The sequence below is a fragment of the Macrotis lagotis genome, chromosome 4 (genome assembly GCF_037893015.1).
Source record: "Macrotis lagotis isolate mMagLag1 chromosome 4, bilby.v1.9.chrom.fasta, whole genome shotgun sequence".
Taxonomy (NCBI): Eukaryota; Metazoa; Chordata; class Mammalia; order Peramelemorphia; family Peramelidae; genus Macrotis; species Macrotis lagotis.
Genome location: NC_133661.1, coordinates 38,139,225 through 38,165,001, shown reverse-complemented (window position 1 = coordinate 38,165,001; position 25,777 = coordinate 38,139,225). Strand labels below are relative to the sequence as shown.

The 25,777-nt window shown below is 35.6% G+C and overlaps 1 protein-coding gene across 1 annotated transcript in view; it reads right to left on the bottom strand.

The window, feature by feature from the left end:
* GRID1 (glutamate ionotropic receptor delta type subunit 1) overlaps window positions 1–25,777 on the bottom strand; it is a 1,019,672-nt gene that overhangs the window by 170,670 nt on the left and 823,225 nt on the right. Inside the window, exons 8-11 of the mRNA XM_074236323.1 lie at window positions 13,015–13,116; window positions 11,545–11,742; window positions 6,528–6,852; window positions 5,177–5,315 (exon numbers count right to left, since the gene is read on the bottom strand). Of these exons, the coding sequence (XP_074092424.1) occupies window positions 5,177–5,315; window positions 6,528–6,852; window positions 11,545–11,742; window positions 13,015–13,116 (764 nt within the window). The remainder of the gene's footprint in view (window positions 1–5,176; window positions 5,316–6,527; window positions 6,853–11,544; window positions 11,743–13,014; window positions 13,117–25,777) is intronic.

Genomic DNA, 25,777 nt, shown 5'->3' with positions numbered 1-25,777 from the left:
ACCCAAGTATTTTCTGGCTTCTTTGGTGAGGAAACTTCCTAATGTTCCTCTAGGTTGCATTAAACCATGATACAGACGAGAGGAATGAACTGGGGCATAGTCAAACATCCAATAGGTTAGGTGCTTAGTCCAGTCTTCTTAAATATCAACAATTTGCTTGCCTCAATGTCTCTTCATAAAGCAGAATGGAAATTCAGATATCACTGGGCTATATGAATGTGTGAACATTACAATGAGAATAGGAGCTGTGACATTTCATGAGCATTGGCAGTCCAAACATAGAAGCATATTGTATAACATTTGGATGGGATTTCCCATCTTTTTTTATTCTTTCCAAGATTCTGTGGCTAAGGGAAGAAGCTAGAAGGGGGACATACAGGGAGAATGAAAAGGATGAAAAAGAAAAGAATTAAAGAAGGGAAACAAATCACCATCTGGTAACTCAACCATTATAAAATGGTGCCCTATCAACATTAGGCAAACCAAGAACAGGATAAAGTTTGACATAAATATTTTCCAGCACAATAAGCAAGGCTTTTCTCTCTCACTGTGGATTAGAAGGGTACAAGGTGAATGTAAAGTTAGCTAGTTCTCCTAGATCTTTAATCACCTTCAGAATGAGAAACTGTAGGTGTTTGTGATCCTTGATCCCGTATCCCATAATATCTTAAAATTAATAAGTCACCAACTCAGTTTCAAGGAAAGCCCCTTCAATTTCCAATGAAAGGTAAAAATAAACCCTGTTTTTATACAGTAAAAAGGGAGGGAAAAGTTGATTTTTCATGTTGTAGTAGATAAAGGTCTGTAAGACTTGGATCCTAATCTATCCCTAACACTTTCTAGCTGGGTGACCATAGACAAGTCATTGAAATTCTTAAAATCCCAAGCAACTCGTTAAGATGACTACTGATGACTTGCTGTTAGGCATCCCTATTGGGAATTTCCAAGTGAAGAAACGGTCCTCCTTGTCAAGTTCAAACTATCTACATGGAATCTTGAGCCCATCTTCTCAAACATATTGTGCCTACTATCATCCTCCAATGTTTCCCTTTTTGTTTCTCTCAAAAACTTAAAACTTAATGATAATAATAATAATAATAAAGTACACCTCTTAATAGATTCTACTATCTCTGTAAGTCCTCATTCTCTCCTCTTCCTGTACTCTACTGAATTGCTGAAAAGAGGCATCTAGATTCAGTGTCTCCACTTCTTTGGTCCAGTAATTCCCAGTGACTAGGTAATCCTCACACTCAACATTCTATCTTCCATTTATGTACCTTTTAGGCTGTAAAATTTTGTACTACAACAGAATAATTCAGAAGATTACTAATGAAGGCATATATTTTCTTAAAAATTCAAGGCAGGTCTGCTTTATTCTGACAAATTTTCATATTATTTGGGAATCGATACCAGTCAATATAACTACCATGCTTGCAATAATCCCTATATTTACCTCATGTACCTCAAGATTCACCTCAAAGAACAACTTTCTCAGTAACCCCATTGACCTCAAAGAACAACTTTCTCAGTAACCCCATTGACTACTGACTCCCACTCTTAGATAAACTTCCCTATGTCTGTATGTATTTTATATATAACCATATATGCGGACTTTTCTCTTGTCTTCATATCCCTAATGCTTCATAAAGTTCCTGGACCTGCTAAGGCTATTTTTTTTTTAAAAAAAATGAGTTAATTGATGTTTTTGAATTCCCTCACCAAGCACTCCCTGTAGGAATGAAATCATCAAACTAGAACTATTCCTTAAAAATAAAAACCAAACAAGCCAACCGTTTATAAGAGAGCAATCACTTCTTAGCCTTTGGATTTCAGATGGAGTTGGAAGAGTCTTAGGTATCATTGGGTTATTTTATTTGGACGATTTGTTGAAATCTCCAAGAGTTAAATACCTTGACCAACTTTGCCAAACTAGGAATATTTATGGTAATCTTTGTCTATCCCTCCAAATCACTAGGTATTTGTGTTGTTGACAGAGAAAAACTCCAAAAAGGGCAACCCTATTTCTTCTTTTCCTAGAACAAACTTCCAATACCACAAAATTCTATCCTCTCCCAGATTCAGAGTTTATATAACACTATTTCTCCCATGCCATTTCATGTGGATTACAGTTTTTTTTGTGTGTTTTTGTTCAGTTGTTAAAGTGTTAAACCATGACAAACTCCTCATGATCCCTTTATTCTTAGCATAGAGATTGAAGTGGTTTGCTATTTCCTTCCCCATATCATTTTACTGTAGAATGGGGAAACTGAGACAAACAGGTTAAGAGACTTTCCCAGAGTCACAAAATGAGAAAGGGTCTGAGGCTGGATTTGAATGTAGATCTTCCTGATTCCAGGAATGGCACTATCTATTGTGTCTTACCCCTTGATAGAGTAAGGACTCTATCTCATCTCAGTTTTGCATCTTTGAGCACAGTGTCTTCCTTGCACATGGGTTGCTGAATTTGATTCCAGTTCAAAAATATTTGATAGTACACTTCCCTTGTTAGGAAAGGACCCTTCTTGGGTCATACAAAGACCTGGAGGGGGAGCAGTTCCTTTGGTTTAGAATAGGGAGAATCCAGGAAATGGACAACCGATAGAATTAAAGAATCTGTTCCTCAGAGACTGGAGACTAGAGCAGGCAGCCAGATGGCTACATTTGGTCAAGGTCAGAGTAAGGAATTAAGAAATTCATTCTTAACTTTCCTTATTTTCGTTCAGAAACAAAGAAAATAGAACTTTGGGAGGCTGTGTTGTCTACTGGCAAAACTATGGGATCCAGAGTCGGACAATTGGGTTTAAATCTCTCTCCTTTTACTCCATTTTTATTTGACTTTTAGCGAATCATTGCTTTATTCTGCAAAATGAGGTGAATAAATTAATTGATCTCCAAGGTTGTTTCCAGGTTGAAGTTCTTGCCATCCTTCCCACGGGATAAATTCACAAAGGAAGGCTGAAACACCTATGGAATCAAGTTTGAGGAAGAAAGCTAATTTATTGTAGTTATAGTTCAATCATTATTCTTGAAGAGAATCAATGATGTCACAAGGGTGATGTCTTGACTTTTGAGCAAATTGAATGTAAATGAGGCAGAGCTATGCAGAGTTATAAGTTGCACTCTTTCCTCCATGTTCATTGAAATCCAGCGGCAAGACAAAAGTCCAAAGGATTGTCAGTGGGCCCAGACACTAGGATCAAATGAGGGGAATTCAAGAAGTCAACTAAGCCACGTGTAACTACGTGTTTCCTTGGAAGCAGTCTGTTTAATTTAACTAGTGTGAGGCTATGTCTTGGCCTCTCCTTTTCACATTATATATACATGCTTATGTAAATATGTATTTAAGGGGCAGCTAGGTGGCGCAGTAGATAGAGCACCGGCCCTGGAGTCAGTAGGACCTGAGTTCAAATCCGGCCTCAGATACTTAATAATTACCTAGTAGCGTGGCCTTGGGCAAGCCACTTAACCCAATTGCCTTACAAAAAAAAATAACCTAAAAAAACACTAAATATGTATTTATATAAATTTATTTATACATGTTTGTATATGCAGGCAAATCTGAAACACATATATGTAATGTACAATTATATATATATATATATATGAAACATAATATATAAAATAAATGTATATATACAAGGGCACCTAGGTGGTAAAGTGGATAAAGCACTGGCCTTGGAGTCAGCAGAACAGGAGTTCGAATCCAGCCTCAGACACTTGCCATGTGATCTTGGGCAAGTCACTTAAGCCTGACTGCCTCATCACCAGGGCTATCTCCAGTCCTCCTGATTCCTATCTGGCCACTGGACACAGATGACTCTGAAGGAGAAAGTGAGGCTGGGGACTCAGCACAGCCCCCTCCCTCCAATCCAATTCATGTACCTTTGATTCTCTGTATACATCATTCATATACATAAAGTGCCTATTTATTAAGTACTTCCTTTGAGGGAGGCATTATACTAAGTCCTTTTCAAGTATTATCTCATTTGATCAAATGGTAAAAGTGATTTAATATTTATAAAAGGTTTTCACAGTGCCTGGCCCATTATGGGCACTTCATGACTAATTGTCTTCTTCCACATAAATGCATAAATTAATTTGGAACTATAATTTCACTCATTTGGAAAACTCTTATCCCTGAACACATTTGTTACTTCTCTATGAGATCCTTTTCCTTGGGGCATGCACAGACCCTCTCTACCCACTGCCAATTCAAAATGAGAAACTTTGAAAACTGTTTTTAAGCATGGTGGCCTAGAGGTTAGTATTGTTTTTGTGGAGTAAAGTCTTCTAACTGACTTTGGAGTCAAAGGCCTGATGGCTCGGGAGGGATGGAATCATAAATGAGTTTACATTTAAAAGGATCACTATGCCCTTCCAAATGACTTTTTGTTGCTTTTTGCCTATCCCTGATAGTGGAAAATTGATTTTAGTCATCTTTTTTTTGTGGGGGGGGGGGAGAATAGCTAGATGCTTTTTCTCCATTCCTAAGTTATCAGGTAAAGCATGTGGAGGGTGATGTGTGTGTGTGTGTGTGTGTGTGTGTGTGTGTGTGTGTCTGTGTCTGTGTGCATCTGTGTCTGTGTATCTGTGTGTGTGTGTGTGTGTGTGTGTGTGTGTGTGTGTGTGTGTGTCTGTGTTTGGTGGTTACTGATTTTATATTTATTGGCAAGATGAGTATCAGAAGATGGAACTGATCTGACTGCAAACTTATGAGCTTGGATAGATCAAAGGAGTCATCAGAGATCCTCTCAGAAGCCAGAGATAGTTACAGAGTCAACTGGAGTCAGACATAGCAGTAGTTGAGTCCAGTAAAGATCCAACCAAGGTTAAAAAGGAAAGATTAACTTATAGACAACACTAAACCCAGAAGCAGATTTGGATATCTTGAAATGAGAAAATGACTCCCAGAGCTGTGAATCACAAGACATCCATTCAAAAGGAAATTTCTTCCCAATGATTTCTCTACCTTTTGAATGAGCATGGATTTTATAGGGAAATTATAACAATAAGAATAGCACCAAAAATGATAATAATCATAAAATGGAGTATTTGGGGATATTTTTATCATAGAAATCCATTTTGCTGATTTAGAACATATGCGCATACTCACTTGATGTCTTTTCAGTCTATTTCCCTGAATTTTAGTACTAAATGAGAGTAGATCTTTTCTTACCTTATTGGATTATCCATTCGTGACACTGTGAGGAAGGCAGCAAGGTTTGCTGTGTAAGATGAACAGACAATCAGGGTGAAAAGCCACCAACTTCCCATCACAATGCGCATAGCCATGGAGTTTGTAGGTGATTCTCCACCTGAAAGAAGCAGAGAATGTGAGGGGCTTCCCCAATGACTATTTAAAGATTACCACCACACTCATTGCCATCAATCACATTGGTAATTAGTTACAGGCCTTCTCTTTGTTTCTTATTTTGCCCTTATCCAAGTGAAAAAAAAATAATCATGAGACCATGGAAGTCAATGAAAATGCAGGGAGTCAGTGTGAAGGCCCCAAGAACAGCCAAGCCAATATCAACTGCCAGGTAATATAAAATGTGTCAAAACTTAAGGCAGACTGCCTTGGATCTTAAAAAAAAAATGACTTCATTGGTAAGTCTTATACAAGTCTTATACAAAACCTCCTTGGTCCCAAGCCGTGATTTGGGATATTTCCAATTTTCAATTCACATTTCATATTCAAGAACAATATATAAATATGATATTACCTCCCACCCATGGATCCATGTACTTTGTCTTTTCAAACCTCAAAATCCAAAATGCATGATGTACCATACCAAGTTTTTTTTTTTATTATTATTAATATCCTGACTTCCCTTGATGAATCTTTTTATAATGTTCTGGAACTATTATGTTTGACTTTTAGTCAAAGGCTGCTCCTGTGAGTCCAATTATTTCTCCCAGGTTCCTTAGGTGGTTGCTTAAGAAGGCTCTCAGGGGTATGCTGTCTTTCTCCATCCCACCAGGCCTCTGCTGAGGCAAGAATCAGGGCCAAAAATCACATTAGGAGCTGTGTGAATTTGTAGTTTCAAGCCAAAATTTGACAATTCCATAACATCACTGAACATTACCCAGAAAGCTCTGAAAATTATTAAGCTCTAAACAATGCAGGAATGCTTGGACTCCTGTTTGGATTCTTGCTAAATAATCTCACTATTTTCCCCTCCATTTCAATGTCTTTAAATTAAACATAAAGTCAATTTTCATTTGACAACTTTCTATAAAAAATGACTCATCCAAGGTAAAATCAATTAAAAAAATGAGAACAAACTCAAACTTTCCAAATTAATTTTAATTAAAGTGAAGGAATGCAATGTAAATGAAGGACTGCTGTTATTTTATTCATTTCTGGGTATCACTAAGATCGAAAGAATTCTAGAGACCCTTAGCAATGATCCAGAGAAGGATAAATTATTTTAAAGTTTCTTCTTTTTAAATGAAGCTTTAGGCACTGACCAGATCTCCAAGGGCCACAGGGAAGGTCGACTGACCAAGTGTTTAGAACATACCTTGCTGTACAAAGGCTCCATAGACAATCCATATAGCACTATGAAGGGTGGAGGATGCTGATGGACTAGACTGGGAAGAGTTCTGTAGTCTGACAGCCTGTATCCGGTTCAATACAAATATCAAGACACCAACCACAGGGATGGCTGCTGCGATGCAAGCCCAAACAGCAAAGTCAAAAGGAGCAAAGAGAGAAAAAATGTTGATTTTCTCTTCTGGTTTCTTGATGAGAATCCCCACTGAGTAATCCATGTACCGTTTGCTGAAGTCTACGACACTTTCTCGTTCTGGTGTGATGGTGATGGCTGAGATTGCCATGTCTGCTCTCTGAAACACAAAGTCAACCAGTCAAATCTCCTCTCTGCTCCTGAAAGTCCCTGTCATTCATGGAAAGAAATGGGTTCTTTTCATTTAAAGAGAGGATGCCCCAGATTCATCATCAGAGTCTTCTGTGCTCCAAAATGAATTTGGTGTGCATTGTTTATTCTCATAAATTTCCCCTACTCCCACTTCCATTTCCACTCCCATAGTGACCTGACTGCCACTAAAACATCCATTTTCTCTCTTTTCCCTTTGAGACTGCGAATACACATTTGTGAAACTGATGGCTATAGCTCAGAGTATAATCTATGACTAAAAACACACAGAGGATTAAATCATTGGCTGAAACCTGATCTAATAATTAAATTAAGCATAAAGTCAATTTTCATTTGACAACATTCTGTGAAAAATGATCCATCCAAGGTAAAATCAAATTTAAAAAAATGAGAACAAACTCCAACTTTACATGTTAACTTTAATTAAAGTGAAGAAATACAATGTAAAGGAAGGACTGGTATTATCTGATTTATCTGATTGATTTCTAGATATCACTAAGATTGAAATAATTCTGGAGATCCTTAGCAATGATCCAGAGAGGGATAAATTATTTTAAAGTTTCTTCTTTTTGAATGAAGCTTTAGGCACTGACCAGATCTCCAAGGGCCACAGGGAAGGTTAATACTATTAATACTCTTCACTGTTTGCTAGATCCCTTATATAAGGCAGATTAATCATCTTGGGGAATATCTCAATACCAACCTTGCCTGCATACAGATCGATCTTATTCTTTCCCTCATCTCTATTCCTTTGGATATGCCAATATCTTTTCTAAAAAAATAAAATCTCAGATTTAGTTTACAAAAATCACAGAATCTCAGACTTGAGAAGGACTTCATAGTTTAGGCAGCACAACCTATGAATTAGTAAAAACCCCAACATGTCAGATAAAATGCCACCTAGTCTTCTCTGGAGGATTTCTATGGAGTATGAAACCAACTGCCTTCTCAAGCAGACAGTAACAAGCACATTTCTTTTTGACAATTCTCATTGTATAGCTTCCATTTAATTCCACAGCTGGCTGTTTTTTTTTCAATCTCAATTTTATTTGCTCCTAAAAACATTTAACCCTTTATATTTGCCTTTGATCTCTGAAGGTAGAATTTGAAAAAAACCTGGATTCAAGGCAGTTTTCAGATGAAGAAATTAAAGTTTTTTATAGTCATATATATATATAAGCAAATTCTTCAAAAAATTGATTAGTGAAATGTAAATTAAAATAACTCTGAGACCTCACACCCTTCTGATTGGCTGAGATGACAAAAAAGGAAAATGATAAATGTTGGAGAGGATGTGGGAAATTTGGGATCCTAATACACTGTTAGTGGAGCTCTGACCTGATCAAACCATTTAGGAGAGCAACTTGGAATGATGCTCAAAGGACAATAAAACTGGGAATATCCTTTGATCCAGAAACACCACTACTAGGTCTATATACCAAAAAGATCATAAAAATTGAGAAAAACCCCAATGTACAAAACATTATAGAAGTTTTAATTGTAGTGGCAATTGGAAATAGCCTTGTATTGGAAACTGGGAGAATTCCTATCAACTGGGGAATGGTTGAACAAGTTATTATACATTATGGAGTACTATCATTATGTAAGAAATCATGAGTGGCTGAACTTCAGAAAAGCATAGGAAGATGTATATGAACTGATGCTAAATGAAGTGAGGGAACTAATGAAGGACCAAGGGAACATTGTTCACACTAACAACAACACTGTGATATGATAAGCTATGATAGATACAGCTCCTTTCAGCAGTTCAGTGATTAAGGAAAATCCTGAGAGACCTGTTAGAGAAAATTCCAGTCATATCCAGACAAAATCTATCAATTCAGAATGCAGAGCAGAGCTTATGTTCATTTTTAACCTTTTATGCTTTTTCTTTCTTTCTCATGGTTTTCCCCAAAATTCTAATTTCTCTTTCACAATATGACTAATATGGAAATAAGTTAAATACCATTTTATATGTATATTTTTACAAGAGTGTACATTGCCATAGCAGGGAGGAGGGAAGGGAGGGTGGTAGAAAAAAAGTAGACCTTATAAACTGGAAAATGAAAGAATGTTGAAAGCCACCTTTGCATGTAATTGGAAAAAATAAAATAATAAAGAAAAAAAGATATGGGTTAAGACCCTGTCTTAAACATGGGCTAGATGTTTCATTTTGGACAATCACTAAAGCTCCAAGAAGTAGTTTTTTTCATCTTTATGATGGGTATAACAATAACCCCAGGGTTATTAAAAAGAAAAGCCCCTGTAAATCACACTTGCTAGATCATCATATATACTTCTCATTGTATAAAATTATTATCTCTTTTTACAGAAGGTTAAGATCCTCAAAGAAAGATTTAATGTTCTTCCTCCCTCCCTTCTTCCTCCCTCTTCCTTTTCCTTCCTTCCTTCCTTCCTGCCTACCTTCCTTCCTTCCTTCCTTTCCCTCCCTCCCTCCTTCCTTCCTTCTACCTCCTTCTCTCCATTCCTTCTTTCCTTCCTTCCCCTCCATCCCTCCCTCCTCCCTTCTGCCTCCCTTGCTCTCTCCATTCTTTCCTTCCTTCTTTCCTTCTTTCCTTCCTTCCTTCCTTCCTTCCTTCCTTCCTTCCTTCCTTCCTTCCTTTCCCTCCCTCCTTCCTCCCTTCCTCCTCCCTCCTTCTCTCCATTCCTTCTTTCCTTCCTTCCCCTCCATCCCTCCCTCCTCTCTTCTGCCTCCCTTGCTCTCTCCATTCCTTCCTTCCTTCCTTCCTTCCTTCGTGCCTTCCTTCCTTCCTTCCTTCCTTCCTTCCTTCCTTCCTTCCTTCCTTCCTTCTTTCCCTCCTTCTCCCCCCCCCCACTTTTGGCTTCTGTGAGCATAATATAGTACTTGCCAAACCTTTGGAGCTTAATGAATGTTTCAGAATTGTTTTCTCAAAACTGTTGACCTTATCTGCTCCTAAGGAGCCTTTCCTCCTTTAATAAGAGCACCTACCTCGCAGCAAGATTATTGTGAAGATGATATGAGACATTAGGTAAATGTGTATCCCTTTCTCCACCCCCCACCCCCTTCCTTGAGACCACTAGCTTATGGTGACCTTTATATCCTATAAAATTATTTGAGACTTTCTGTCTATACCACATAATCAAGTGTCTGGGCAGAGACTGATTTTGGCCAACAGGGATCACTCCCAATGTAGGAGTTTATCACAAATGATTCCTGACCATGAAGGAATCATGGGATCATAGATTAAAGCAGGAGGGGATCTTGGAGGTCATAAAGACAGATTTGCTTGTCTTACAACTGGAGAAACCGAGTATGAAAAGACTGATTAATTTGCTCAAGGTTAGCAAAATATTAGAGTGGCAATTTGAACCGCTCCAAACCCAGTGCTCTTTCAGCTACCCCATTCTTCCTTGTCAGGAATTGTCTAAGTTAATAAGTGACAAAGGGAGGATTTGAACCCAGGAGTTTCTGACTTTAAACCCATCACTCAAACTACTAAATAACAAGCCCTCCACTGCTCGATTACACACTCTCAAGTAACATTTATTCATTTCTTTCTATGTCTTAGTCTTGTTTTGCTAGTCAGGATGTCAGTGATCCAAGATTAGAGACCCTGCCTTCTCTTCTTTTATTATCTCTAGCCTCTGGAAAGGTGTGCAACACATTGTGGGTCCACTCTACTCATGTGCTACTTAATGAGCAGTGATACGAAAGTCATCTTGGAGAGTGATGGGACAGTCCTTTTATTCTTTTTTTTTTCCAAGACATCTCATAGAGGGAAGAGGTGAGCAAAAGGCAGGTGACGACAAGATTTAATGATTGAGAAATGAACATAAATATGGAGCTGGAACTATGGAGACTAATATACTTTATCCTTTTTATAATAGAAACAGGGATGAGATAAAATAACTAACAGCCAATGCAACCCTAGTACTAAATGCCTAGAGTGAGTGAACTGTATCTTTCTGGTGATGGATAAAGACCAATTATCTATCAAAAGATAAGAAGCCAACTTCCTGTAAGGTGGATCTTGAGCTTCCAGATTTAAAGGGTCATCATGCCCAGAAAGGTTTTAGGTTCTTCAAACCTAGGGGCACTAATTGCCAGGATCAATAGAACAGTTCCATCTAGAAATGGAAGGACACCCATACAAGGACTTTCTCTTCATTAATGACTGTGCTGGAGTGGTTGATAAACAAGGAACTGGTTAAAAACACGTCAGTTTTGGCAGATTACTGCATGTATTCTTCCAATTGACAGTGGTGTATTTACAATAATTTGATAATACTATATTTCCACTTCTAAGTATCCATTCTCTGTGACAGAAAGGAGAACAAGTATTTGCAGTAAGAATCTTTTAGATACCAAGTTTTCCTAAAGAGAGTAAAATAGGCTCTCCTTGACACCATATCCCTTCCTGGATGTTATGCTGTTCTACAGACATATCATTATGATCTGACTCTTCTGATTTATTCACAGATTAATGCACCACCCAAGAAGTTATGCCTTATATTATCCCATCATCACTTTTCTACTACAGTCAATATAGGATATACCTGGTTGTGCTTTTCCTTTGTACCTCAATAAGAAATAGATTGCAAAAGTCTAATGCACCTTAATTTTTTTTACTTCACTTCAGTGTTCTTATAGCAAACCTACCTTGTTGATGAGCTCCCCAATCATTCCATTCCATGAAGTGTTATGGAGCTGGTGACCATATTTGCCATCAGGAGCTTGATAAATCTCATACTTGAATCCTAGGGTCTTGGCCAAGGCATCCAGGACATCAATGGAGAAGCCTTTGTACCTCTTGGGCTGCCCAAGTATATTCTCTGCCACCATCACAAAAGGTTCTTCCTGAGAAAAATACAATGTTTAAGCTAATATTAAAGCCACTTATTCTCAAAGAATATAATTGAGTAGCAAGAATGTTAATGCTTGCTATTTTGAACTGTGGCTACTTAAAATATTAATGGATAATGGGCTTTAATATAATTAACAAATAATTATGACAAACAAACAACTATGTTCTAGAGATATAAGACTTATGTTCAATAGCTATAATTGAAGTGTTCCAGGATGTTGGTGTAGGTGAGATACAGTCCCCAAACAATGGAATAATCATCTTTAGTTCAGATTAATTTAATAGTAGTTCTAAATGTTTATTATATATGAAAACATATGACCATAGTCATGACTGTGTTCATTCATATAGGACTAGAAGAACATGATTTTGTGGAGACATTTTTTGTGTCTCCTGACAGAAAAATGATGGATTCAAGGCTTGGAAAGAAATATAATTGTTTTAATGTAAGAATTTATTTTGTGTGACTATTAATATTTATTTTAAAAATTGTTTCCCTTTCATTTTTTCAGTAAGGGAGAATGAAGATAAAATAAATGTGCTAATTCAAAAATGTTTTGTATTATCCTTGCTTCCATTACCAATTACTTTAATAGTGTTTTATGTCTTATAATCAGATGCTATACTATAGCTACTAATCTGTAGTCACATGTAGTCTGTCTTCAGATTTGATAACTATCTAAAATTGATAGTCATCTACTTAAGCTACCCAGATGCTTTTCATAGATTTTGAAGTATGTTACGATCATATAGAGAAAGGAGCAGTCTGTACACTAGTTGTCTTGAGAACTGGATGTCAATCATTTCATTAAGGTCACATAATAGGAAAGTGAGAGGATTGGGATCAAAATCTAGTATTTAGGACTCTGAGCATTAACCATAAATGTATATTCTCTTATTTTTAAAAGTAATTTTTTAAAATGTTTGGGTCTATATATAACAGTATGGAATGCTAACATTTCTCTTTAATATAATGATTTTAAATAACTGGGGGGTAGGAGGAGGTTGGAAACCTCTAGAAGGGATAAGAAAATACTAATATCTTCCCCACTGCTACCAGAATAGAGAGGAAGGCATATCTAGAAAGAGGATAATAGATAATGGAAATATGTATGATATAGAGTTGAGGTTTTCAAACTCTATTAATCAAATTTTCCCCCTCTAAGGCAACATTACTGGTTTAACAAGAAGATAGAATGGTAGAAGGGGCAAAGCCATTTAGCAATAGACAGTATGGAGCTTTTGATTTCCGAACGTGATCCTACCAAGACAGTCACCACTTTGAGTGTCAGGCCATGGAGGTGGCTGCCTGTGTGCCTCTCCTGTAGGCTGCCATTCAGACCTTTCTCTGAGTCCCACGTTGCCAACTGTGGAGGAGAGAAGAGTGAAGACATAAAGACAAGAATGACCATTCCCATGTTCCATTAGTCTTTGCTTTTTCTCCTTCCCAACTCAGATCAAATATATGTTTATCAATGAAGAAGTAAGAATAAGCAAGCCATGACCCATGGAATTTCTCGTGGGTCTAGAATAAATCTATAACTATAGGCAGTGATTAGGGATTAACCTCAGAATGCCAAATTTAGATGATATTAGTGGTACCTGTACATATTCAGCAATATAGATATGGTATCCTTTAACCCTCAGTTAAGCATAACTTATTAAATAGAAATCTGCCAAGTGATAGCCTATATGGAGATTGTCTTTTCCTAACCCCCATTCCATTTAACTCCCCTTCAGTTCAGGACCCATTTTGTGTCTCTTTTTCTGAAAATAGGATTTGATATATTTCACAAGCATAAAAATTCCTAAAAATAATTATGACCAAGAGTCCCAAAGAGTTAAATGGGCAGAAGATGGTTTTATTGTACTGTGAGGAATCATTACATCAATGAATTGAAATCACTTAATAATTACATGTCAGTGATGCAATTGCAGGTTCCAACATTTCCCCTATAAATGTCCTAAGCTCACCTAGCACCTCAATTTCATTCCATTTTTATGCCATCTGGTATATATCACTCCTTCTAGGAAATGGGGCATCCAAGTTTATTCTTAGTTTCTGTAGCAGAATTATTTAATACATATAGAACAATGAGGATAGATGTTCACAATACATCTGGCATGGTATGGAACCCATAGGAAAATAGAATCCATTCCTTCAAAAAGCTTTCTTTGTAAATAAGATATATGGGTTTCTTACAAATCTATAAAACCCATGCCCAGGTAAACCTTTCCTCACCACATACTGGTGATATAATTTCTTTTGAAACATTACAATTGGTCATTCATAGTTCCAAGCACCTTGCTAAATTCTAGGGAGCAAAGAAATACAAATACACAGTTCCTCATCTTTCCCTCTAACTCTCCGGCCCAAAACCTGAGTCCTGAGCCAAAGGACTCAGAATCTGAAAGTTTCAGAGGGCAGAGTCTTATGTGGTAGTAAAGTTAACTGGTTTATATTTCTATAGTACAGGTTGTGATGGCAAACTGATGTAGCTCATGACAACCATTCTGGCTGGAAAGGGTCTATGCTCTGATGTCCTCAGCTATAGCATTTGATAATGACCAAGGACCTGATTCTAGGAGTCAATCTCATAGGAGCTATTGGATTTTCCTTTCCCAGTGTTATCTCAATAAACTGTTAGTAGCTCCCTCATTATTCTAAAGCAGAATTTTGGAAACACCTTTGATCCAGGAGAGAAAAGCAATAAATTCAAGGTCTCAATTCATTTGTGCCTCTTGTCAGTGTTTCAGCTACCAATCAATAAATGATTTCTAGGTGATTCAAGGAGTAGAGGAGGAAGGTGAGCATTACCAGGGAGATCTAAAGATGGGATCAAAGATCAAGAATTCTGTGGTACAAGGCTCAAATCAAGTCAAAAATCCAAATTTCAAGGACATGTTCAACATGGTAGAGCTTTAGAGGTCTTTTCAGTAGACTTTCAATATTTATCTGGTGGCACAGGGGGATAGGAAGATGGGTCTCAATTCTGGAAGGTCTGAATTCAAATTTGGCCTTATCTACTCTAATTTTGTGACTGGGAAAGTTACTTAAGCTCTGTTTGCCTTAGTTTCCTCAAAGATAAAATGAAGATAACAATATTAATTCTTTTTCAGGGTTATTGTGAGGATAAAATGAGATAATATTTTTAAAATACTTAGCAAAGTTCCTAATACTCTTCTCTTCCCTTGACTTGACTATAATTTCAGATTCTTAGAATATTTAGAATTATAGGATTATAGATGCAATAATAGAAAGGATATTAGTAGAAGTTAGCTAATCTAACATCATGATTTCATGGAAGATGAAACTGAGGTTCGGTGAGTTTCAGTGATTTGTCCAAGTGACAGACAGAAATCCACACCAACTCCTCTTAATTTCAAATCTACTATTTCTCATATCATCCTGCCCCCTCATCAGTTCTGACAAAAAACATGAAAGAAGAATGATTTTGTCAAAAATATGAAAGAGCAGAGTTTTATCTCAAATTTGGAGAAGGAGGTAAAGATATGCCAATAGGATGCTTGAAGATGAACAGGTACAGCACCTAAGACAAGAAATGTTTTTAGACAAACAGATACCAAAATAGATGCTTCTAGAGGCAACTTGATGGAGATATACTGCACAGAGCATTAGACCTGGAGTCAGGAAGCTGGAAGTACAAATATGGACTTAGATACTTATTAGGTGAATGACCCTGAGCACACCACTTAGCCTCAACCTGCCATAGATTTCTTATCAATAAAATGGGTATAAAATGGTACCTATCTAGGTTATTGAGAAGATAAGATGATATATTTTGGTAAAACATTTTTCAAATCTTAAAACGCTATTTGCATGCTAGTTATTATGGTTGTTATTGTTGTAGGTGTTCTCCATATAGAAGTCCACATATGTATATTAGAGAAAAAATATATATGTTTGCATATAAATATGCATGTATGTTAATGTTGTGGCACTTTCATATAAGAGAATTCAAAAGTCAGATAGTCTATGACATTCCCCAAAATGAATTTTTTTTTAGGTTTTCTTGCAAGGCAAATGGGGTTAAGTGGCTTGCCCAAGGCCACACAGTTAGGAAATTATTAAGTGTCTGAGACTGGATTTGAACCCAGGTACTCCTGTGCTTTATCCACTACTCCACCTAGCCACCCCCCCCAATGAATTTCAACAAAAACATATGAAAAGTTATTTTTAGTCTCCACTTACAAATCTTCAGTGTGAGAAAACCTATTATCTTAAGGCAGCGCATGTTCAGATCTAATTCTTAGCATATTTTGACCTGACATCAAACTTATTTTTTCTCCTTACAACTTGCATCCATTCCCCCTGTTACTGCCCTCTAAAGTCACACAGATCAAGTCAAATCTGTTTTTAAATAATTGAGAATCACCATCATATTCTTGCATAAGTTTTCTTTTTTCCATGTTAAACCACACTCAGTTATTTTAACTCATTCTCCTATTGCATGATGATGAGATATTTTATGCAACTAGGTTGTTCTCTGGAAATCAGACTAATTATTAATGCTCTTCAAGAAATGTGGTTCCTGGAGGAAGTGCCAGGCAGAGTGGTGGCGGGGGGGGGGGGGGAGAGAGAGAGAGAGAGAGAGAGAGAGAGAGAGAGAGAGAGAGAGAGAGAGAGAGAGAGAGAGAGAGAGATACCAGCTGCTGAGCCTGCAGGGCTGCAGTTCGAGCCAAATTCACAATGGGAGACAATGTGGAGAAGAGTAATAAGATATTTGTTCATAAGTGTGCCCAGTGCCACACAGCTGAAAAGGGTGGTGAACACAGGACTGGCCTTAATCTCAGAGGACTCTTTGGCCATAAGACTGGTTAGTCTCCTCATTTATCTTACACAGATGCCAACAAAAACAAAGGCATCACCTGGGGAGAGAATACTTGGATGGAATACTTGGAAAACCCAAAGTAGTACATCCCTGGGACAAAAATGACCTTTGCAGGCATCAAGAAGAAGGGGGGACTACTAAAAAAAAAAATTAAAAAAGAAAGGGGAGAAGGCTGAATTGATAGCATACCTTAAAAAGGCCACCAATGAGTAATAGTTGTGTGCTGCCTTATTTATTTTTAAAAAAAGAGATGTCTCTTGGAGATTTATTTTCTTTTTTTATATGTACCATAACGACCCTATTTAAATTGCTTTCATCAAACTGAGAATTTTGATCATGAATGGCTGCTTAAAAATTATGTTCAGCAGTTCTAATAGAGAAATTATGTAGATTAGGTAGGCTTTTGTTTAAATAAGAAATGATCTGTTTTCTCTGTTTTGGTCATAATTCCAGTCACAACTTAGCTATCACATTTTACTGGGTTTTTTTTTTAAAGATTTAGGCAACTTTTTTTTAATCAAGGGCCATGTGCCCCACTTCTTAGAAAGTTTAAATTAAATCTGGCCTCTTTTACTAAATTATGGGTAAAGCCTACTGAATAATTTCATAGGACTTTTACCTCTTGTATGGGTTTTTGAGGGTGAGGAAATTGTTCTTGGGGGGAAGTTATGCTCCAGCCTGTCCAAAGGCCAATTCTATTGACTCCAGCTTACTACATTCCCTAACTTTTCATCTAGAAATAGTTTAATTACAATGATTTGATTAAATACTGCCTTTAAGTTGTTGAAAGGCATTTCAGAGTACATCAAAGGATCATGGCATCATTGTGGGAGTTCAGTTTGAGATCACATCTTCTGTTTGTTAAGGACCTGTTTTTAAGCTCAGTTGTACTTTGGGATTCACATGAAGACCGATTGAGAAGACCGATTGTGTTCTATATTATGTGAATAGCAGTGGTAGTATCCACTTGGAGAGTTCAGCTCTGTGGAGATGTTCCATTAGTGCATCTGTAGTCCTGTTTTAAACTTAATGCATTGGAGCATTCAGCCATTAGTACATCTGGGGTCAACCCTAAAACTTGATTCAGCAAAGTCTCTGGAAGTGGTATCACTTCCTTGGTTGTGGACATAAGCTACCCCTGAGGTTGCTACAAGTCACATTGTTCTTTATAATGATAATATCTTCCTGTTGAGTCATTGAATTTACTATAAAGTCCACCAAAAACACAGGAGTGAAAGGGTAGATAGATGGCATGGTGGATAGAGAACCATTCCTGGAATTAGAAAGCCCTGAGTTCAAATCCAGCCTCAGACACTTGACACTAAGGTGACTTAGCACAGCATCCCCACACTCAAATCCAATTCATAGGCTTGCTCTGATATCACCTCCCTGATGCCAAGGTGTTTTTTTTTTAGAAAAGGAACAATGAATATCAACACTATCATCAAAAGTCTTACTACACTGATATAATCATGGCACTACTGAAGTTACAAAATTCAGATCTACATGTCATAGACCTCTCTCCAATCGAAAACTGCTTTCATTTACGTGATCTCAGACCCTCAGCACAACCCTGAGTACATAGATATTTATATAGATCTAGAGATGTATTCAAATATAAATATACCAGTACACATGTTATATACATAATGATAGTCCCACATCCATAGATATGAAAGCATTCATATAAAATTCACATGTATAAGTGTGTATATAGGCATATAACAGTGGAGGGAAATACATTTTATTGATAAGAAAAGTGAGGTTTAGAGAAGTCACATGATTTGCCTAATAAAATTAAAAATTAATAATTGAAGGGAAGATGACTGAATAAGATAGAAAATACTGGTTCTTCAAAAATCTCCCACAAACATGGTAAAATTTCACCTCATAGTGAAATGAATGCTGGAATAATTAAAAGTCTAGGTAAAACACATGCTCTCTTAACAAAATTTGTAAGGATATCAGAAAAGATTTGACCTCCCAGGGACCTGATTGAAGTGGGAAATACCTCTAGGTGGACCTCACTGAATCAACAATCAATAAACCCTGGGGGAAGCTAGGCTGGGGATAGACTTTAAGATTCAAGAACTTTCATTTTACTGACAATGTTGGAATAAAACAGCTTGAAGGAGGGAGGATTGTAGGACACTGCTGTTCCAAAACCAGTCCTGGGGTTGATGATCAATCTTTTTTCTTATTGCTTGTTTTTAAAGTATATTTATTTATTTTTGAATTTTACAGTTTCCCCCCTAATCTCCATTCCCTCCCTCCACCCCCCCCCCACAAAAGGCAGTCTGTTAGTCTTTACATTGTTTCCATGGTATACAATGATCTCAGATGAATGTGATGAGAGAGAAATCATATCCTTAATGGAAAAAAAAATAAAGTATAAGTGATAGCAAATTGATGATCAATCTTAAAGGACTTGCTCATTCCATCACTGCAACAATTAGGGACAATTTTAGGGTATCTGTGTTGGGACATCATCTGTATCCAGAGAAAGAATTGTGGAGTTTGAGAAAAGCCCAAAACCTTTAATTTTTTAAAAAAAAAGTAATCTTATTATGTAATTTTGCTATCTCTTTTATTTTAATTTTTTTTCCTTAAGGATATGATCTCTCTCTCATCACATTCAACTTAGATCAATGTATAGCATGGAAACAATGTAAAGACTAACAGAATGCCTTCTGTGGGGGGGAGTGAGATTAGGGGGAAAAAAATGTAAAATTCAAATTAAATAAATAAATTTTTAGAAAAACAGTCCTGCAGATATGATCAAGGAGGAACAAGAATACTCCTAGTGAAAGTGATAGCAGAGCAGAGACCCTAATTTTGGTTCCAGGGCAAGTAGGTAAACTGAGATTTGGAGCTGGAAGGGACTGCAGGAAGAGTGAACATTTGCAGTGATGGCATGGCTGTGGGTCCTAGTTTTGGCTCAGGGAAGGCAGGCAGAAGAGTGCCTAAAAGTTAGAATTGCAGACAGAGCTCGGGGAAAAAAAAATAGTATAAAAAAACTGGAACCCTGGGGCATCATGCCCTACATCTTGGGACTACACCTGACTATATTAATAAATTATTTTTTTTTAAAAATGATTAAGCAAAGGAGAAATAAATGGATTTAGATAGTCACTGATTTAGATAGTCACTAAGGGGATAGAGAAGATCTGAGTTCATAGAAGAAGATAGTGAAATTTTAAAAAAGTTACTTCAACTTAAAAGAAAAATGTTAAAAGATTAAAAGCACAAAAAAGAATTCTTGAGTTTATAAATAAATTTAAAAATCAAGTAAGCATAGTTGAGTACATGGGAAAAAAAGAGCAATCCAAGAAAATCAGAAAGTTGTGAAAAGAAAGTTAACCAATTGGAAAAAGAGTTCTGAAAACTTAAAGAAGAAAATAGTTCCTTAAAAAATAGAATTGTGCAAGGGAAAGCTAATGACAGTGTAAAACATCAAGAAATAATTTTAAAAAATCAAAAGATTGAAAAATAGAAGAGAAAGTGAAACACCTCAGCAGCAAACAAAAAGAATTGATAAGAGAAACAGATGGAGACAATATAAAATTTGTAAGTCTAGGTTTGATATTACAAAAAAAGTTAAGGAAAAATGCACTGAAATTCTAGAATGAAAAAGTAAAATATTTTTTTTAAATCAATTAACACCTGAAAGAGATCCTTAAGATGAAAGCTCATAAAAACCTTATAGTCAAGTTTCAAAGTACCCAAATTAGAGAGAAACTACTAAAAGCAACAAGAAAAAAATTTAAATACTATGGAGCTACACTCAGAATTTTAAATAAAGAGAGCTAACAGCTTTTACATTAAAAGATCAAAGGCTTTGGAACATTTTATTTCAAAGAGCAAAGAAGCTGGGTTTGCAACCACAAAAACCTTACCCAGTAAAGCTGAGGATAATCATGAATGAAAAATAAATGGACATTTATGAATACTTTCAGGTATTTGTGACAAAAAACGGAACACAATGAAATAATTGACATATAAGATGAAAAAAGAAACATAAGGTAAACAATAAAGACCAACTAAATTATATACCTATACATCTATACATATAGATGTATAGTTTACTCAATAAGGTAAATCCATTTACATCTTATGTGGAAAAATGCTATTTGAACTACTAAGAATGTTACCATTATTTGAATAGTTTGAAGAAGCACACATAGAAGACTTAGGTTTGAGTTGAGTATGAGAGGATGCTTCTAAAAATTAAAATTATATATGGAAGGGTTAAATGGAGCAATTATTTTATACAAAGTATGAATGGAAAAACTTACAATGGAAGCAGGTGAGGTTGAGAACTGGTGGTAATGGAACATTTTTCTCCTCAAAACTGGGTAAAAGAGACAATAATATGTACATTGATAAAGAAATAGGAGAATAGGGAAAAGATAAAGGAGGAATTCTTAGAGGAGTGTGTAGATTGAGAAATAGGAGTGTCTGAGAGGAGAAATAAGACAGGGATTCTTATGGAGTAGATAGATTAAGAAGGATAAGATAAGGGAAGAATTCTTTAAAAGGGTATGAATTAGAGAAATAGTGACTAAAACTCAGATTGTGAGGAGGGATAGGGTAAAGAGAGAGGGTGAAAAGGATACTAATTCTAAAAAACAGAAAGGAGGGAAATATATATCCAGTAATTACATCTTTTTTATGTGAATGGCATGAACTCAACCATCAAACAAAAATAGATAGAAAAGTATATTAAGAATTGAAATCTGACAATATGTTGTTTATAGAGAGTACAGTTAAAAATTAGATACATACAATGTTAAAATAAAGGGTTAGAGTAGAATTTAAGACTTTTAACTAAGATAAATGAAAACAGGGACCAAAATTATGATCTCAAAGTTAAAGATAAAATACATTTAATTAAAAGAGATAAACAAGGAAGCTACAATTATGATAAAAAGTTACCACAGACAATGAAGCAATATCAATACTAAGCTCATGTTTGCTCAGAGCTACAGCATCTAAATTTTAAAGGAAAAGTTAAATGAATTATAGGTGGAAATAGATAATAATGTTATTATAATGGGAGACTTTAACTTTCCCTTCTCAGAATTAGATAAAACTAGTCAAAAGCAAACAAAAACAAAAAAGAATTTAAGGGGCAGCTAGATGGCTCAGTGGATAGAGTACCAGCCCTGGAGTCAGGAGGACTTGAGTTCAAATCCAGTCTCAGACACATAATAATTGCCTAGCTCCGTGACCTTGGCTAAGTCACAACATCACTGCATTGTAAAAACTAAAAAAAAAAATGTAAAGAAAAGAATTTAAGAGGTGAAAAGAATCTTCTTTTTGAGGCAAATGGGTTTAAGTGACTTGCCCAGGGTCACACGGTTAGTAAATTTGAACCAAGCTTTTGCTCTATTCACTATACCACTTAACTGACCCAAATAAATTCTTAGATAAGTTAAATGTGATAATTATTTGGAGAAAAATAAATGGGCCTAAAAAGGAACATACCTTTTCCTCAGTGGTTTATGCTATCTATATAAAAATTGACTATAAATAGTTAAGTGCTAAAAAGTAGAAATATTAAATGAATCCTTTTCAAATAACAATGCAAAAAATTTATATTTAATTATGACCCACCAAAGATATCAAAATTTAATGGAAGATTAAATGACCTAATCTTAAAGAATGACTAGGTTAAAGAAAAAAATTATAGATAGAAGCAATAACAGATGACAATAATGAGATAACATTTAAAAAGCTATGAAATGCAGAAAAAAGCAATCAGAGAAATATTATATCTCTAAATGGTTAATTTGTCTAAATTATATCACTTTATGTCAATAAAATAGAGAAAGAAGAGAGCAATATATTGAGCAGTCAATTGAAAAAAAATTAGAAAAGAACAAATTTAAATCTCCAATCAGCATCAAATTGGAAGTCTTAAAAATGAAAGGTGAGATAAAATTAAGTATAAAAATCAATTTAATTAACAAATATTACAAGAAGTTGGTCTTATAAAAAGTAAACCTCAAAAGAGATGAAACATTAATTAATATGATTTTAAAAAGAGATGAGAAAACCAGATCCTAGTATTAAAAATGAAAAGTGTGAATACTCCATTAATGAAGATGAAATTAAAGCAATTAGTGTTATTTTGCCCAATTATATGTCAATATATTAAAGAATTTAATTTAAATAGAAGTATATTTACAAAAATATAAAACTGACTAGATTAACAGAAGAGGAAATAGAATATATAAATGAGTTTATTTTAGAAAAAGAAATGAACTTATTAAGAGGGAGAATAAAACACATCAGGATCAGATGAATCTACAATTTAAAGATCAACTAATTCAAATATTAAATAAATTGTTTGGAATAATAGGCAAAGAAGTCCTATCAGATTCATTGTATGTAACAAATATGATACTTATATCTAAGCCAGGAAGAGCAAAAAAAAAAGAGAAAGAAAGAAAGTTATAAGCCAATTTCATTAATGAATATGAACTTAAAAATCCCAAATAAGATACTGGTCTACAAAATATATTAAAAAGATTATACATTGTGACCAAATGAGATTCATACCAGGAAGGCAGGGATGGTTTAACATAAAAACCTTCTTAAGATAATTGATTATATCAATAACAAAGAACTCATATCATGATTATATCAGTAGAGGCAGACAAAGTTTTGATAAAATATAACTCATTCTTATTAAAAGTATTCAAAAGCAATAAAGGAAAATGAATTTTTCTTTAAAATGATTAGAAAGGGGCATGCTAGGTGGCATAGTGGATAAAGCACCGGCCCTGGAATCAGGAGTACCTGGGTTCAAATCTGGTCTCAGACATTTAATAATTACCTAGCCGTGTGGCCTTAGGCAAGCCACTTAACCCAGTTTGCCTTGCTAAAAAATAAAAATAAAAAAAAAATAAAATGATTAGAAGCATCTAACTAAAACCATCATCAAATATAATAGGGATAAGCTAGAAACCTTCCCAATAAAATCAGGAGTGAAACAAGTATTCCCAGTGTTATTAATATTATTCAATATTATATCAGAACTGCTAGCAGTAATAATGAGAAGAAAAAGAAACTGAAAGAATCAGATTGTACAAAGAGGTAATAAAACTCTTTTTTTTTGCAGATGATATGACATACTTGGAAAATTTTAATGATTTAACTAAAAAGATTTTGGAACCAATAATTTTAGCAAAGCAAGACATAAGTCATCAGCATTTCTACACACAACACCAACAAAGAGATAGTAAAAGGGAAGACACAGGAAAAGATAAGTAGTAAGATAACTATAGGCTGTTGTAAAATATCTGAGAGTATACCTACCAAAACAAACCTAGTAACTATATTTTTTCACCAGAAACGATATTAACATAATTATAAAGTTATTTTTATATAAAGTCAGAATTGATTAGAGAAATATTAATTGTTCATGCATAGGCAGAGCAATATAATAAAAATGACAATTTTACCATATCTACTTATTCAACGACATTCCAATTGAGTTAGCAAAAATAAAAAAATTACTGACCTAGATCATAATAAAACTGATTTGGAAGAACAAAAGATCACTAACATTAAATTATTATTTTTTAAATGCAAAGGAAGGAATATTGCCAAATTTTAATTGTAATATAAAGTAGCACTTTTCAAAACGATCTGTTCTGGGAAAAAAATAGAAAAGTAGATCAGTGAAAAGAGTAGCTATACAATACACATGACTAGGATAGCAAATGACTATGGTAACCTTGTGGGTGAGAACTGAAAATATTTTTTTGCGATAAAAATTCATCATTTATTTAAAATCATTGGCAAATAAGGGAAGTAGTCTGACAGAAATTGTGCTTAGATCAATATATTACAGCATTTATCAAGATAAGATCAAAATGGATTCATGTTTATATATAAAGGTGAATATCATAAGAAAATAGAAGAATATGGTCCATATTAGCTATAAGACTGAGGGATAGGTTGGTTGGTTCTTGTCCTTCATTATTGAAGAAGACCAAAATGGCATCACTATGTTTGAGAAAAATTATGTGTCCCATTGTTGCTCATCAGATCAACATGTGAACCCCTGGGTGCTTACTCAAACTTTCGTATGGTGTTTCCTTTGAACTGCTTCTCTTCTGCCTTCCTCAAAGAGTGCAGCATCCTCACTGATGAGAGCATGCCATGCTGGGTGGTCATGTACCAGTGTTTCCCATTATCACTTCTTCTGATCCCCTTGTGAGTACTTGCCCTATGTGAGTTCTCCATAGAATAGTGGTTTTTTGGGCATGACATGATCAGTCCATTGTAGTTGCACTCTCTGTTGCAATGTTTGACTGCTTGGTGCTTTAGTTGTAGAAAGGACCTCAGTGTCTGGGATCTCCTGCCAAGTGATGTTTAGAATCTTCCTAAGACGATGGAAATGGAAGAGATTCAGTTTCCAGAAATGGCACTAGTGAACTGTCCAGGTTGGACAGGCCCAGATTAATGAGGTCAGTACAATGGCTTTGTATACCTTCAGTTTGGTATACACCTCTTCTCTCCCACACTTTCTTTTGACATTGATGCCCTATTTCCTCATTGAAAGAATTTGATAACATGGCTCAAAACATCATGCTAAGACACATGGGAACAAAAACCTAGACTTGTTCACTTAATTGGTGATCTGGAAATCTCGAGAGCATCATACACCATCCAGCACCTGGGCAAGTGTGTCATCATGAAAGTAATATATAATACTAAAGTACTTCTCTGGGCAACCAAATTTTGACATATTTTTCCATGAACCCTTATGACTGATAGTATTAAAGGCCTTGGTCAGATTTACAAATGTTGTATACTGACCTCTGTTCTGCTTTTTTTCTGGAGTTGACATTTTTATTTAAGGCAATGGGATTGAGTGTTTTTTTTCCCTGAAGTTGACAGGCAGCAAACACTGTGTCAAATGTTCTTCAATCCTTTCTGAAGGCATACAAGAAGGCGACCATCTCCCAAGTGAAACATCAGCTTATTAAGAAAGACTCTTTTCAGGAATGATTAAGAGGGTGATCCTCTTGCTATCTCTTATACTTTATATTTCTTCCTTAGGGATGTGATTTCTCTCTCATCACATTCAATTTGGATCAGTGTATACCATGGAAATAATGTGGGGACTGGCAGATTGCTTTCTGTGGTGGGTGGGAAGAGG